Below are 17,305 nucleotides of genomic sequence, written 5' to 3' on the forward strand. Positions count from 1 at the left end.
GAAAAAACGATAAACGGCTCTTCCTGTTTACACTGTGATCAGCCGTGATTGGGCACGGCTGATCACGTGGCTTCCGTCAGAGGCTCTTTACTGAGAATGGTGTAGCGGTGTGTCAGACCGACATGCCGCACCACCGATCGCCTACGGGCGCGCGCCGGCAGTTATCCTGCTGGATGTCATATGACGCCCAGTCAGGACAACTAAACCACCGCCCGGCCGTCATTCTGCTATAGGCCGGGCGGGAAGTGGTTAATATTTTTATTATTATATAATATAATTTTAATATTTCCAGGCAAAAATGCAGATTTTAAAATAAGTGCACAAAATAAAAAAAATTCCTTAGACCCAAACCACATAAGAAGCCCGCAGAGGACGTAGAAATAGAGACAAAATATTTATTATTTATTTATTTTTAAATGAAGAATAATGTGCGTGTGTCATGATATATGAAATATAAGCGAAGAATGAGCTACAGGCAGAGGGCAAAATATAAAAACACAACGTAAAATGCAGTTATTAAATTCACCACAAAATGGTGATATCACTTTCAGAGCAAGCTGAGAGTTCAGACAGGAAGTGATGTCAAGAAGGAACAGGAAGTTATGTCAAGAAAGAACAGGAAGTAATTTCAAGAAGGCGATTTATAAGACAGGAAGTTCCGGGTGAGAGAAGAACGAGGTGGAGAGGAGACATCACTGGATTACGCAGAGGAGGTAATAAGATATTATTTTTTATATATACAAAGTAACCCCCCGTCATGTCCGTCCTCTTCCTCCATAGTCACTGTGATGTCTTTTATCTCCAACATCCACTACTACAGACATATCACATCCTGTATATTGGAGTTATTTTATAAATTGTGTCCAGATACATCCTAAATATAGGACCATTTATCCAACTGTCCATCCAGAGCCTCCGGTAAATAGACCGGATACATCCTAAATATAGAGCCATTTATCCAACCGTCCATCCAGAGCCTCTGGTTTATAGACCAGATACATCCTAAATATAGAACCATTTATCCAACTGTCCATCCAGAGCCTCCGGTTTATAGACCGGATACATCCTAAATATAGATAATAACACTCAAAAATGACCAATATATGCAACAAAATATAGAAGTGCTAAATAATTAATTATTTATGAAATTTTATGCACATTTTTCGAACTACCGTTTACTGCACAGTTGCACTTTGACTTTATATTAGCCATAATACATTATTATTAGCACCTTATATTATGTTTATTTAACACTTCTATATTTTATTGCATATATTGGTCATTTTTGAGTGTTTTTATATAGCGCTGCTTCACTTAACTGTTATAATTTATCATTTGGTGTTGGTGACTAGGGATGGGCCGAACACCCCCCGGTTCGGTTTGCACCAGAACATGCGAACAGGCAAAAAATTTGTTGGAACACACGAACACCGTTAAAGTCTATGGGAAACGAACTGGAAAAATCAAAAGTGCTAATTTTAAGGGTTAATATGCAAGTTATTGTCATAAAAAGATTTTGGGGACCTGGGTCCTGCCCCAGGGGACATGGATCAATGCAAAAAAAAAGTTCTAAAAACGGACGTTTTTCCAGGAGCAGTGATTTTAATAATGCTTAAAGTGAAACAATAAAAGTGAAGTATTCCTTTAAATTTCGTACCTGGGGTGTGTCTATAGTATGCCTGTAAAGTGGCGCGTGTTTCCCGTGCTTAGAACAGTCCCTGCACAAAATTACATTTCTAAAGGAAAAAAAGTCATTTAAAACTACCGGTAGTACTAGCGCTAGTGCCGGCTATTAATGAATTGTCGGGTCTTTGCAATACACATAAAAGTCATTGGAAAAAACATCCTGGGGTTCCCCCACAGTGCATTACCAGGTCCTTTGGGTCTGGTATGAATATTAAGGGGAACCCCGAACCAAAATTTAAAAAAAAAAATGCGTGTGGTTCCCCCAAATTCCATACCAGCCCTGAAGGGTCTGGTATGGATTTTAAGTGCAACCCTGCGCCAAGTTTAAAAAAAAATAGCGTGGGGGTCCCCCTAAAAATCCATACCAGACGCTTATCTGAGCACGCAACCTGCCAGGCTGCAGGAAAAGAGGGGGGCATGAGAGAGTGCCCCCCCCCCCGAACCGTACCAGGCCACATGCTCTCAACATGGGAAGGATGTCCCCATGTTGATGGGGACAAGGGCCTCATCCCCACAACCCTTGCCCGGTGGTTGTGGGGGTCTGCGGGCGGGGGCCTTATCGAATCTAGAAGTCCCCTTTAACAAGGGGACCCCCAGATCCTGCCCCCCCCTGTGTGAAATGGTAATGGGGTACAAATGTACCTGTCACGTACCTTACAGCAGAGTCCGAAATGCTGAGGGTGGCCTCTTGCACGGTTTCGGTTCCAACACCCCTCGTAGTGAGGACAGGGAGTGCTGGGGCAACGAAAGGGTGTAGGTGCCTGCAGGCTGAAGGCTGGAGCTTGGAGATACAGGGTCCTCTCGGAGGAAGGCGTGAAGACTGATCACCAGAGCTGTTCAGCAGAAGCCAGGCAGGTAAGTATGGATTCAGGAACAACTGCAACGTCAGAAACAGGCAAAGGTTGGCAACTGGCTGGCAACAAGGTACATAAACGGAAGGTAAGTTCATAGTCAAGGACAGGCAGAGGTTGGCAACGGGCTGGCAGCGAGGTACAGAATCAGGAAGCAGAGCCGTACTGGAGAATCCAAGCCAAGGTCTGTATAATCAATAAAGGTAGATAACAGGCAGGGGTGATCCAGGAGAATGGTCAAGGAAGCCGGGTTTGTCAGGAGCAAGGTAACAGGTCAAACAGCAATCAGGAACTCAGGAACAAGCTGAAGATGATCCAGCACTGGTATCAGGCAGACACTGTGTTTATATAGGGTGCCATGTGCCAGGATTGGTGAATGTGCGAGTGCGCACACACGTTAGCATGGGTGTGCGAGTGCGCGCACGCGTTAGCATGGGTGTGCGAGTGCGCGCACGCGTTTGTATGGATGCGCACGTTCGTTCCAAAACACGTTCGCCTCTGTCGGGGACACTGCGCATGGCCATTGGCATTAGCGGAATGGGAATTTGCCACTGCTGCACGGAGACAGGCATTAGCACTGAGTTCTCTGACAATGTCCATTGGCATTAGCGGAATGGGGATTAGCCACTGCTGCATGGAGACGGGCATTAGCACTGTGAGTTCTCTGACAGTACCCCTACCATTTCACAAAAAAAGTGTCAAAAATGTTAAAAAAGACAAGAGACGGTTTTGACAATTCCTTTGACAATTCCTCTTCTTCTTCCATCTTCTTCTGTTCTTCATTCCGTTTTCTTCCTCCATCTTGTTCTTCCCCCGCTTCTTCCTACGCATCCTCTGGTCCTCTGCTTCTTCCTTCGGTCTTCTCGTCCGGCATCTTCCTCTGTGGCTTCTTCTTCCCCCTTCGTTCTTCTGACGATCCACATCCATGGGAGGTTCCCGCTGTGTGGCGCTTCTGTTCTTCTGACACTTCTTATAGAACTGAGGGCGGGGCCACCCAGTGACCTCTGACATACGGGGTCTTCCCTATGGGTTTCCCATGGCGTCAGAGCGGGCGGGGTCACCCGGTATGTAACCGGATGACCCCGCCCCCTTCTGACATCATGGGAAACCCATAGGGAAGTCCTTGTGAAGTCCCCGTGTGTCAGAGGGGGGCTGGGTCACCAGGTGGTGGCCCCGCCCTCAGTTATATAAGAAATGTCAGAAGAACAGAAGCGTCACACAGCGGGAACCTCCCATGGATGCGGATCGTCCGAAAAACGATGGGGGAAGAAGAAGCCGAGGAGCAAGATGTCGGACGAGAAGACCGAAGGGAGAAGCAGAGGACCAGAGGAAGAAGCAGGGGAAGAACAAGATGGAGGAAGAAAACCGAATGAAGAACAGAAGAAGATGGAAGAAAACATTAATAAAGGAATTATCAAAAACTGTCTCTTGTCATTTTTAATATTTTTGACACTTTTTTTGGGAAATGGTAGGGGTACATTTTTACCCCATTACCATTTCACACGGGTGGGCGGGATCTGGGGGTCCCCTTGTTAAAGGGGGCTTCCAGATTCTGATAAGCCCCCCCATCCGCAGACCCCCCACAACCACCGGGCAAGGGTTGTGGGGATGAGGCCCTTGTCCCCATCAACATGGGGACATCCTCCCCATGTTGAGGGCATGTGGCCTGGTACGGTTCAGGAGGGGGGGCGCTCTCTCGACCCCCTCTCTTTTGCTGTAGTCTGCCAGGTTGCGTGCTCGGATAAGGGTCTGGTATGGATTTTGAGGGGGACCCCCACGCCATTTTTAAAAAAAAATTTGGCGCGGGGTTCCCCTTAAAATCCATACCAGACCTGAAGGGCCTGGTGCCTGGTATGGAATTTGGGGGAACCCCACGCATTTTTTTTTTTTTTATTTTGTTTCAGGGTTCCCAGACCCAAAGGGCCAGGTAATGCACTATGGGGGAACCCCAGGCCGTTTTTTTCAATGACTTTTATGTGTATTGCAGAGGCCCAACAATTCATTAATAGCCGGCACTAGCGCTAGTACTAGTTTTAAATGACTTTTTTTTTTTTCCTTTAGAAATGTCATTTTGTGCAGGGAGTGTTCTAAACATGGGAAACATGCACCACTTTACAGGCATACTGTAAACACCCCCCCAGGTACAAAATTTAAAGGAATATTTCACTTTATTGTTTCACTTTAAGCATTATTAAAATCACTGCTCCCGAAAAAACGGCAGTTTTTAAAACTTTTTTTTGCATTGATCCATGTCCCCTGGGGCAGGACCCGGGTCCCCAAACACTTTTTATGACAATAACTTGCATATAAGCCTTTAAAATTAGCACTTTTGATTTCTCCCATAGACTTTTAAAGGGTGTTCCGCGACTTTCGAATTTACCGCGAACACAAATTGTTCGCTATTCAGCGAACGGGCGAATTTACACTCTCACATATTTTAATCGTTATACACTTTGAGTAGTGCACAAGCACCCCACTTTTTATACATCCTAAATATAGGACCATTTATCCAACTGTCCATCCAGAGCCGCATTTGAACAAGAAAATCACTGACTGGAGAGGGAACCATATGAAAGGTCCATCTCCATTCCTCAATACAACATTTTGCTTCTAAAAGGTGATCAGCAAACTGACATCTGTTTGTTTTTTTTCTTCCATTTTCTTTTTCGTCTTGTAGCAGGTCTTCTCGCTATGATCTATGATCTCCTATAGCATGTTCGCTGTCTCTGACCATTCACTTTAGTATGTCCACTATCTTGACAATTTCTGGAACATGTTATACACTAAATATTATGTGCAGCTCTTTGGTGATGTCAGAAGTTGAACTTGAGACCCTTCACTGCTCTATCTTCCTTCTCAGGTATGTTGTCATGCATTCAGGAAATGAGGTGAAGAAAGGTCCATCACTATTCTTCATTATAACAATGTCATCGATGCACAACTACTGTTGTCTAGTATGGCTTGGGTGTATCATCTGATCTGTACCCAAATCAATGTCAGGTTGGAATGTTTTGTATGCTGTACTGACATATATGACTGCTGAATGCAAGAAATAGAAAAACAAACATAACCTATATAAAAAAATTGCTTTCCAACAGATGGACAGTACTTTTGGAGTTTAAATATGTTGGAGGGATGTCTTCTCAACGGATCCTTTTAATCCTGGGAAATCCTCTGATAAATCCCATACTGTGACTTCAGATGTCCATCTAATATCAATGGATCCTCCTAAACCCGAGGAATCTGCTGACAAATCCCATACTATGACTTCAGATGACCATCTAAGATCAATCGATCCTCCTAAATCTGAGGAATCTGCTGATAAATCCCATACTATGACTTCAGATGTCCATCTAAGATCAATGGATCCTTCTAATCCTGAGGAACTTTCTGATAAATCCCATACTATGACTTCAGATGACCATCTAAGATCAATGGATTCTTCTAATCCTGAGGAAGCTGCTGATAAATCCCATACTTTGACTTCAGATGACCATCTAAGATCAATCGATCCTCCTAAATCTGAGGAATCTGCTGATAAATCCCATACTATGACTTCAGATGTCCATCTAAGATCAATGGATTATTCTAATCCTGAGGAACCTTCTGATAAATCCCATACTATGACTTCAGATGTCCATCTAAGATCAATGGATCCTTCTAATCCTGAGGAACTTTCTGATAAATCCCATACTATGACTTCAGATGACCATCTAAGATCAATGGATCCTTCTAATCCTGAGGAAGCTGCTGATAAATCCCATACTTTGACTTCAGATGACCATCCCAGTTCTCACAGTGCTGACAGATCAAAAGATCCATCCAATCCCCAGAAATCATCTTCAAGTCACGAGGCTGTTCACACAGGAGGGAGCTCATTGCCATGTTTGATATGCGGGAGAACATTCACTGAGAGAAAGACACTACTTAAACACCGGAGATCTCACAAGATTGAGCGTCGCTATTCATGTTCAGAGTGTGGGAAGTGTTTCTTTGAGAAATCTTACCTCACTAAACACCTGAAAATTCACACGGGTGAGCGTCCTTATTCATGTTCAAAGTGTGGGAAACGTTTCACTGCCAAAGCTGAACGTGATGAACATCAGAGAATTCATACGGGCGAGCTTCCTTATCCATGTTCGGAGTGTGGAAAATGTTTTCCTAAGAGAGAGAACCTTCGTATACACCAGAGAATTCACACAGGTGAGCGACCGTATTCCTGTTCAGAGTGCAATAAATGTTTTCGTGACAAACGACCACTTCTGAAACACCAAAGAAGTCACACCGGTGAGCGTCCTTATCCATGTTCGGATTGCGGGAAATGTTTGTCTAGCAAAGGAACCCTTCTTACACATCAGAGGAGTCATACGGGCGAGCGTCCCTTTTCCTGTTTAGAGTGCGGTAAAAGTTTTTCTGACCAGGGAAACCTACGTAAACACCAAAGAATTCACACGGGCGAGCGCCCCTTTTCCTGTTTAGAGTGCGGAAAATGTTTTTCTGACCAGGGAAACCTTCGTAAACACCAAAGGTATCACACTGGCGAGCGTCCCTATTCATGTTCGGAGTGTGGAAAATGTTTTCCTGTGAAGGAACACCTTCTTGTACATCAGAGAAGTCACACGGGTGAGCGTCCTTATTTATGTTCAGAGTGCGGAAAATGTTTCACCAGAAAAATAAATCTTGTAAATCATCAGAGAATTCACTCACGTGAGCGTCCCTATGTATGAGTGCGGGAAATGGTTCATTCAGAAACAATCTCTTCTTGCACACATGACAAGACAAAGCTCAGAGAATCCAAACAACTTTCAGACTGTGATAAATGCTGTACAGATTACATAAGTCTAATCCGAGAGAAGACGCCTGCTGACTCTTGACAAATGTACGATGGCTTTTATCGTTTGGAACTGTTCAGTCCATAGAACACCTGGAGGAGAATGAAGAAGTTTATAACGGGGTACATCCTGGCAACAAAAGTCATGTTTTCTTTATAGGTGGAGTTGATCAGGCTGAGTCTTCTGTTGGCTTCCTCTGTTTCTTGGAGGTTCGAATTGTGAGGCCTGCTACAGTTTCTTCTCCCAACCACTTTGTGATATTCCCATTTCTCTTTGTCCATTCTGCAAAATGTAAAAAATGAATACAGCATGCAGAGTGGTGGTCCCTCGTAATAGGCTACTCCGGCATGCAAACCCAAGATCTCAATGATATAAGCCTACCAGAGAATTATAGCCTCCGATTTTTCATGGTGAAGGGGACAGGGCTGTGAGAATGGTCCAAGCAGTACAATTACATCACAGTAAATTGGTAGCTTAGTGAAAACCATTAAAATTTTTAGGGGCATAGAGGATATACTAATATGGATTATAGTAATAAGGTCCCGATATAGTACTGAGCTTGTCCCAGAGTTGCAAAGATGGCACCATACTAAATTGCCCAGTATGCCCTGTACATCAGATTCCTCCCATCAAAGTGCCCTCATCCATGAGGTTCCTCCATCAGAGTGCCTCCATACATCAGATTCCGCCATCAGAGTGCCCCCATACATGAGGTTTTCCCATCAGAGCACCCCAATACATCAGGTTCTCCCATCAGAGTGCCTCCATACATCAGGTTCCCCCATCAGCGTGCCTCCATACATGAGGTTCCTCCATCAGCTTGCCTCCAAACATGAGGTTCCTCCATCAGAATGTCCGCATACATGAGGTTCCTCCATCACAGTGTGCCCATACAGGTTTTTGTTTCAGAGTGCCCCCATACATGAGGTTCCTAATCAGAGTGCCCCCATACATGAGGTTCCTAATCAGAGTGCCCCCATACATGAGGTTCCTAATCAGAGTGCCCCCAAACATGAGGTTCCTAATCAGAGTGCCCCCATACATGAGGTTCCTAATCAGAGTGCCCCCATACATGAGGTTCCTAATCAGAGTGCCCCCATACATGAGGTTCCTAATCAGAGTGCCCCCATACATGAGGTTCCTAATCAGAGTGCCCCCATACATGAGGTTCCTAATCAGAGTGCCCCCATACATGAGGTTCCTAATCAGAGTGCCCCCATACATGAGGTTCCTAATCAGAGTGCCCCCATACATGAGGTTCCTAATCAGAGTGCCCCCATACATGAGGTTCCTCCATCAGAGTGCCCCCATACATGAGGTTTCTCCATCAGAGTGCCTCCATACATGAGGTTCTCCCATCAGAGTGCCTCTATGCATGAGGTTCTCCCATCAGAGATCCCCCATGCACCAGGTTCTCCCATCAGTGTGCCCCCATACATGAGGTTCCTCCTTCAGCGTGCCCCCATACATGAGGTTCTCCCATCTGAGATCCCCCATGCATGAGGTTCTCCCATCAGAGTGCCCCCATACATGAGGTTCTCCCATCAGAGTGCCCCCATACATGAGGTTCCTCCTTCAGAGTGCCCCCACACATGAGGTTCCTCCTTCAGAGTGCCCCCACACATGAGGTTCCTCCTTCAGAGTGCCCCCATACATGAGGTTCCTCCTTCAGAGTGCCCCCATACATGAGGTTCCTCCTTCAGAGTGCCCCCATACATGAGGTTCCTCCTTCAGAGTGCCCCCATACATGAGGTTCTCCCATCTGAGATCCCCCATGCATGAGGTTCTACCATCAGAGTGCCCCCATACATGAGGTTCCTCCTTCAGAGTGCCCCCATACATGAGGTTCCTCCTTCAGAGTGCCCCCATACATGAGGTTCCTCCTTCAGAGTGCCCCCATCAGAATGCCCCCATACATGAGGTTCCTCCTTCAGAGTGCTCCCATACATGAGGTTCCTCCTTCAGAGTGCCCCCATACATGAGGTTCTCCCGTCAGGGTTCCCCCATCAGAATGCCCCCATACATGAGGTTCCTCCTTCAGAGTGCCCCCATACATGAGGTTCCCCCATCAGAGTGCCCTATTCATCAGGTTCTCCCATCAGTGTGCCACCATACATCAAGTTCCCCCATCAGACTGCCACCATATATCAGGTTTCCCATCATAGTGCCCTATACATGAGGTTCTGCCATCAGAGTATAACCATATATCAGGTTCCCCATCAGTGTGCCCCCATACATCAGGTTCCCCTATACTTATGGTTCTCCAATCAGAGTGCCCCCATACATCAGAATCTCACTATAGATAAGTAGAGCTCATTAGAGCCAGGCAGGCAGGAGGCTGGAGCTGGGAGGAGACGCATGCTTCAGGGGGTGGGGCACGCATGTGTTGTCATTGGATGCTAGGACACCAGTGCTTTTAGCAATCAGTGACTTCTGCTTAGTAAGGATCCAGCACTGCAGGATAGCAGGCGGACGGTCCGGACTGGGTTGTCAGTTGGTTTGGATCTGGACCACGTTCTGCCATTTACAGAAGGTTAACGTAGAGGATGGCAAAGAAAAGAAGATGGCAGGGGATTGGTGTGGGTACCACACAATGCCCAGTAGGCACTGTTCTCTAAAGCGGTGGATGTTCTTGTCAGGTCTTTAATTGTTGCTTTGCTACTAATGTAAAAAAATAAATCCACAAAAAAGTCCAATGAGATTTGAAGATTACAGTCATGTGACTAAAATATATGTTGTACTTTCATTTTCAGTTTATTTTTCATTCTGTAGTTTCACATTTATAAATAATAAATCTCAAATCAAATTGTCTTTTGTTTCATATTTTTGTTTGTCTGGATTTGATGTGAGGTATAACCTGTGCGTAATCGTCAATGTAACCTAAAAGAAGAATGGACCACGAGGCAGAGGGCAAAATGATGAAACATAACACAGACTGCAGTATTTATATATTACAAGGTGGTGATGTTAAATAGCAGGGCAGCATGTATACATCTTATACAAGCTTTGCTTGTGTGGGTGGTGTGGTGATGAGAGGTGACAATATGAAAAGTCCATCTCCATCCCCCCAATATAATGTCATGTTCCCAACAAATGAGAAGGAGATACTGTACACCATATGAAAGGTCCATCTCCATTCCTCAATATAATGTCATGTTCCCAACAAATGAGGAGGAGAAACTGTACACCATATTAAAGGTCCATCTCCATTCCTCAATATAATGTCATGTTCCCAACAAATGAGAAGGAGATACTGTACACCATATGAAAGGTCCATCTCCATTCCTCAATATAATGTCATGTTCCCAACAAATGAGGAGATACTGTGCACCATATGAAAGGTCCATCTCCATTCCTCAATATAACATCATGTTCCCAACAAATGAGGAGGAGATACTGTACACCATATGAAAGGTCCACCTCCATTCCTCAATATAATGTCATGTTCCCAACAAATGAGGAGGAGATACTGTACACCATATGAAAGGTCCATCTCCATTCCTCAATATAACGTCATGTTCCCAACAAATGAGGAGGAGAAACTGTACACCATATTAAAGATCCATCTCCTTTTCTCAATATAACGTCATGTTTCCAACAAATGAGGAGGAGATACTGTACATCATATGAAAGGTCCATCTCCATTCCTCAATATAACGTCATGTTCCCAACAAATGAGGAGGAGAAAATGTACACCATATGAAAGGTCCATCTCCATTCCTCAATATAACGTCATGTTCCCAACAAATGAGGTGGAGATATTGTACACCATATGAAAGGTCCATCTCCATTCCTCAATATAATGTCATGTTCCCAACAAATGAGGAGGAGATGCTGTACACCATATGAAAGGTCCATCTCCATTTCTCGATATAACGTCCTGTTCTCAACAAATAAAGAATACAGTGGTCTCCAAACTGTGGCCCAGAAGCCACATACGTCCCTTTGCTTGCCTTTATCTGGCCGTTGGACTTGATAAAACACAGTGGACCAACACCAGCAGATGACGTGGCTTCCCCAAATCATCACTGACTGTGGAAACTTCACACTGGACCTCATGCAACTTGGATTCTGTGCCTCTCCACTCATCCTCCAGATTCTGGGACCTTGGTTTCCAAATGAAATGCAAGATTTTCCACAGTCCGTGATAATTTGGGAAGCCATGTCATCTGCTGGTGTTGGTCTACTGTGTTTTATCAAGTCCAAAGTCAGCGCAGTCCCCTACCAGGAAATTCTAGAGCACTTCATGCTTCCCTCTGTTGACAAGCTCTATGGGGATGCTGATTTCATTTTCCAGCAGGACTTGGCACCTGTCCACACTGCCAATAGTACCAATACCTGGTTTAATGACCATGGTATCACTGTGCTTGATTGGCAAGCAAACTCGCATGACCTAAACCCCATAGAAAATCTGTGGGGTATTGTCAAGAGGAAGATGAGAGACACCGGACCCAACAATGCAGATGAGCTGAAAGCCGCTATCAAAGCAACCGGGGCTTCTATAACACCTCAATAGTGCCACAGGCTGATGGCCTCCATGCCACGCCGGATGCGTTCTAACTGAGCCTCTACCCATGAAAATAACCTGCCAGATTTTAAAAAAAATGGTAGCCACCACTGGCATCTAATTTTAGAAGCTGTAACCCTCACCTTTTGCTTTACTGCTTAGTGAATCTCTAAGCCAGCACTGATTTGCAGCCAATAAATTGAGCACTGCATTTATGAAGTCCTGTAAAATAAAAAGGTCTGCAGAGTGATTGACTGTGTGATCTTGATGTACAGCCGTGGGCAAAAGTTTTGAGAATGACACAAATATTAATCTTCACAAAGTCTGCTGCCTCAGTGTTTTTAGATCTTTTTGTCAGATGTTACTATGGGATACTGAAGTATAATACCAAGCATTTCATAAGTGTCAAAGGCTTTTATTGACAATTACATGAAGTTTATGCAAAGAGTCAATACTTGCAGTGTTGACCCTTCTTTTTCAAGACTTCTGCAATTCTCCCTGGCATGCTGGCAATCAACTTCTGGGCACATCCCGACTGATAGCAGCCCATTCTTGCATAATCAATGATTGGTCTTTGTCAGAATTTGTGGGGTTTTTTTGTTCACACGCCTCTTGAGGATTGACTACAAGTTCTCAATGGGATTAAGGTCTGGGGAGTTGGAGCCATGGACCCAAAATTTCCATGTTTTGTTCCACAAGCCACTTAGCTATCACTTTTGCCTTATGGCAAGGTGCTTCGTCATGCTGCAAAAGGCAATGTTTCTCACCAAACTGTTCTTGGATGGTTGGGAGAAGTTGCTATCTGAGGATGTTTTTGCACCATTCTTTATTCATGGCTGTGTTCTTAGGCAGCATTGTGAGTGAGCCCACTCCCTTGGCTGAGAAGCAACCCCCCACCATGAATGGTTTCAGGATGCTTTACTGCTGGCATGACACGGGACTGATGGTAGCACTCACCTTTTCTTCTCCAGACCAGGTTTTTTCCAGATGCCCAAAACAATCGAAAAGCGGATTCATCAGAGAAAATTACTTTCCCCCAGTCCTCAGCAGTCCCATCCCCTTTACCTTTTGCAGAATATCAGTCTGTCCCTGATCTTTTTCCTGGAGAGAAGTGGCTTCTTTGCTGCCTTTCTTGACACCAGGCCATCCACAAAAGTCTTCTCCTCACTGTCCATGCAGATGTCCTCACACCTGCCTGCTGCCATTCCTGAGCAAGCTCTGCACTGGTGGAGCCCTGATCCCGTGGCTGAATCAGTGGTAGGAGATGGCCCTGGCTCTTGCTGGACTTTCTTGGGTGCCCTGTAGCCTTCTTCACAAATGCAGTGGAGATGTTTTTTGGGGGAATAAGTTCATTTTCATGGCAAAGAGGGACTTTGCAATTAATTGAAATTCATCTGATCGCTCCTCATAACATTCTGGAGTAAATGCAAATTGCCATCATAAAAGCTGAGGCAGCAGACTTTGTGAAAAATAATATTTTTGACATTCTCAAAGCTTTCCACCATGGCTGTAGCTCAATGTGTAGAGTGCTTGTCTTGTAGCTTAAAGGTTGTGTGTTCAAATCTGCATGCATAAAGCTTAGTTTTGTGTTTCATGAGCCACCAGATGTTCTTCAGTTGTTCTCATCATGTCGTATTTGGTATATAGTTCTACAGAGAAGCCATATTGGCGCCTAGAGCCTGTGGTGCTTGGTGTTGGTATGCTGCTGTTAAGTGCTGAAAGCCTTGTGTTTCTTAGTTCGAATCTGAGGTGGTACATTTAAGTGTTTCATGGACCACAAAGTGTTTTTCTATTGTTCCCATCATGTCATCTTCAGTATTTAGTTCCACGGAAAAGCTTTAATTGCTGGTTAGAGCCTGTGGTTCGTGTTGTTGGTGTGCCACTATTAAATGCAGAAGAGCCCTGGATTTCTTAGTTCAAATCTTTGATGTGGTAATAGTTTTTTTTCAAAGGCTTAGAGAGTCTAGATCCATGATATAGGTGCACTAGCAACAACTTCTAATGTCTTCTGGTTCTATGGCGCAGCATGTAGGCTCCTGAAGCTTGTATCAGAAGGCTGTAGGTTTGATTCCCATGAGTGAGCAACAATGGTTCCTCAAAGTTGTACCAAGACTTTGGGGTTGTGTGAAGGGCAAATAAAATTGTAAACACTGCACTGAAGGGGTCAGTACTTGACTAAGCTTCACATGTATCATTATCGGTTGGAATTGAGTGACCCTAGAACTGTAGAAGGAGAAGGTAAAAAATGTGAGATTTCTTGGTAAAATGCCAAAAAAAAAAAAAGAGCCTTCACCACCCATTGTACCAACTCTCCTTTGCTTTCTATGTTCAAGCTCCCCTTTGTTCTGGTTTTCGCTCACATGGTTTCAAGGACATTTCTTTCATATGGTGCCAAGGTTACCCACATCATGGCTGGAACTCATTACTTTGAGGCTTCATTCAGATGGTGTCAAGATCTCCCACATCATTACTGCAACTCGTTTCAGGGAGGATTCATTCATATGGTGCCAAGGTCTCGAACATCAGTGTTACATGGCTGGAACTCATTTCTTTGAGGCTTCATTCGTATGGTGCCATGATTACACAGTGAGAAAGGTCTGCTCCTCAACCCCTCATTACGTTAGAGGTGCCTCTTCGCCATCAAGCACATACAGTAGTTGCTGTTCTGCCCCAAACAGCTCTGAGTAAACACCGTTAAGACCTGCTTTAGGAATTGAACCCATGGCCTTCAGGTTCCACATTCACCGCGCTACATGCTGTGCCACAGAACTGGATGCTCAAGCTTGACAGCAGTGCCTATACATCCTAAATACAACCAAGATTCAAGCTGCAAAGTGTAGTAACCCATAGCAACCGATATGAAGAGACTTCAAAGGAGAATTGGTTGCTATTGGTTTCAGCAGTGTGTACAACGTTAATAAATAAATATAGAAAGATGACCATCTGCGGATTAGAACTCACAACCATTTCATTTGTGAGATCTCCAAAATACACCCAAGGCTATAGTGTCAGATGGTGGGTGGTTTCCTAAACCAGAGTTGTAACACCATGACATACCATATGATCAGTGGATTATTGTTCAAACATTTTACAAAATTGCCATCATCTAACAAATACTAGTCTCCCAGTTGACCTTCCAAAGGATACTCCCATCTGGTAAAACTGTATTTTCCAGAATAATAATAATTATCCCAATTGCTGCTTGTGAAATACAATAACCCAAAGCAACCATAATACCGAGTCTGAAAGTTGATTGTTTATTATGAGCTTCTTCGGTTTACATAACTTTAAGAAATTAATCACAAACGGGTGGTTGCTTCAGGATTTGAACTTGAAAGCTTATCATCTGTGACTGTGAGTTCAGCGGCATACATGCAGAGCTATTGTCTCGGATGGTGGGTGAGTCTTAAAACTAGAGCTTTAATATCATGAAATAACACATGACTAGGGGCTTAATATGTGAGTATTTTAGTAAATTGCTAGCATCAGGCCCTAGACTGGTCCGCCACATGTCCTAGAGGACATTCCCATTTGGTAAAATTGTACTTTCAAGAGTCCATTGCCATGAACCACAGGGCACTATCTCAACTGCTGCCAAAGTGTAATAATCCATATCAATTAATAATAAAGGATAAGTCCTTGCAATTTTAATAAATTAATCTGAAAAATGTCACCATCTGGGGAGTTGAACTTGCAACCATGTTACTTGCTAGCCAAGTGTCTTTCACACAAGCTGGAGAAGCTCAAAACGAGACCTTTAATAATGTATCTGGAGACCCTTATCTGACCTTTTCTGACACATGTTTTCTAGTTGGCCTTTGTACTACTAATGGAAATGAAAATTAGACCTTTAATTTAATGGAATACTAGTAGATTAGTATTCATGCAATTTACTAAACTGCTACCTTCAGACCTAGACAAATCTTTCACTCGGACTAGAGGAAATTGCCATGCGGCAAAACTGTACCTTCAAGAGTCCATGGCCACAAACCATAGGGCACTATCTCAACTGCTGCCTACAAAGTGCAATAACACATAGAAACCAACTTTGAGAGGACACACTCCTCTCAAAGTTGATTGGTTGCATAAGGTTTCTGCAACTTTAATAAATAAATCAGAAAAGGTAGCCATGCAAGGATTCAAACTTGCACATATTTATTTGCTAGCTTATACAAGGGCATTATCCTCTGGTAGAAAGTGGTCCTCAGAACTAGATCTTTAATATCCTGGAATACCATATGACATTTTACTAAATTGCTACCATCAGACCTAGACTAGTCTCCCATGTCGGCTCCTCCTAAGTGCACTTTCAACATGCCATTGCCTTGAACTACAAGACACCATCTTAACTGTTGCCTACAAACAAAGTGCAGTAACTAAGTACCTAGTCTGAAAACCAATTGGTTGCTATGAGTTTCTGCAAATTTAATAAATAAACACAAGGAGGTGACCACACACATCGTGTTTATGTAACCACTACCATACACACAACACCACCAGCAAAGGTGATGTGAGTACCTAAACCAGTAGTTGTATTATCATTACATATTATCATATTAGTGGCTTCATGTCTAAAAATTGTACTGGATTGCTAGCACCGGACTTAGACTAGTCTCTTACTTGGTTTACTAAGGGATCATCTCATCTGGTCAAAAATTCGTTTTACCAGGCCATTCTCTTGAACCACAGGACATAATCTCAACTGCCGCCTAAAAATCAAATTAAAAAGCGGCTATCTGAGGATTTGAACTCGTAACCTTGTGCTTTTGATAACACCAGCATACTCTCAAGGCCACAGCCTCAGACAGCAAAGGAGTTACTTGACCAAACTAGACTAGTCTCTCACTTGGCCTACTAAAATATCTTTGAATCTGGTAATACTCTCCTTTCAAAAGTTAATTCCCTTGAACATCATCCCACCTGATGCCATTATCTTCAAGATTTTTCACCAGACATGATCTCCATCTCTCTACTCCATCATCAGTCTCCAACGCTGACCTGGTTTACTAAGGGATGTTCTCATCTGGTAAAACTGCAGTATCAACAGTCCTATCACTTGAACCACAGGGAATAGTCTCACCTGCTGCTTAAATCTTCATTAAAGATGTTATAGGTGGTTATCTGAGGATTCAAACTCACAACTCTTTGCCTACAAAAACACCAGCATACACTCAATGCCACAGCCTGGGATGGCAAGAGAGCTTGTTGTGATCAAACTAGACTAGTCTCTCACTTGGCCTACTAAAATATCTTTGAATCTGGTAATACTATCCTTTCAAAAGTTAATTCTCTTGAACCATAAGACATCATCTCAATGGACAATGGATGCCATTATCTTCAAGATCTTTCACTACACATAATCTCCATCTCTACTCCAATCAACAGTCTCCAACACTGACCTGATTTACAAAGGGATCTTCTCATCTGGT

General features: G+C 43.8%; 1 protein-coding gene across 1 annotated transcript; it reads left to right on the forward strand.

Annotated features, from left to right (window-relative positions):
- The first annotated feature begins 313 nt into the window (after window positions 1-313).
- On the forward strand, window positions 314-10,179 carry LOC141104720 (uncharacterized). The gene is made up of 2 exons (XM_073594417.1): window positions 314-713; window positions 5,636-10,179. The coding sequence occupies exon 2, from the start codon at window positions 5,756-5,758 to the stop codon at window positions 7,262-7,264; it is 1,509 nt and encodes a 502-aa protein (XP_073450518.1). The 5' UTR covers window positions 314-713; window positions 5,636-5,755; the 3' UTR covers window positions 7,265-10,179.
- Window positions 10,180-17,305: the final 7,126 nt, after the last annotated feature.

Source organism: Aquarana catesbeiana, linkage group LG08 (assembly GCF_042186555.1).
Source record: "Aquarana catesbeiana isolate 2022-GZ linkage group LG08, ASM4218655v1, whole genome shotgun sequence".
Lineage (NCBI taxonomy): Eukaryota > Metazoa > Chordata > Amphibia > Anura > Ranidae > Aquarana > Aquarana catesbeiana.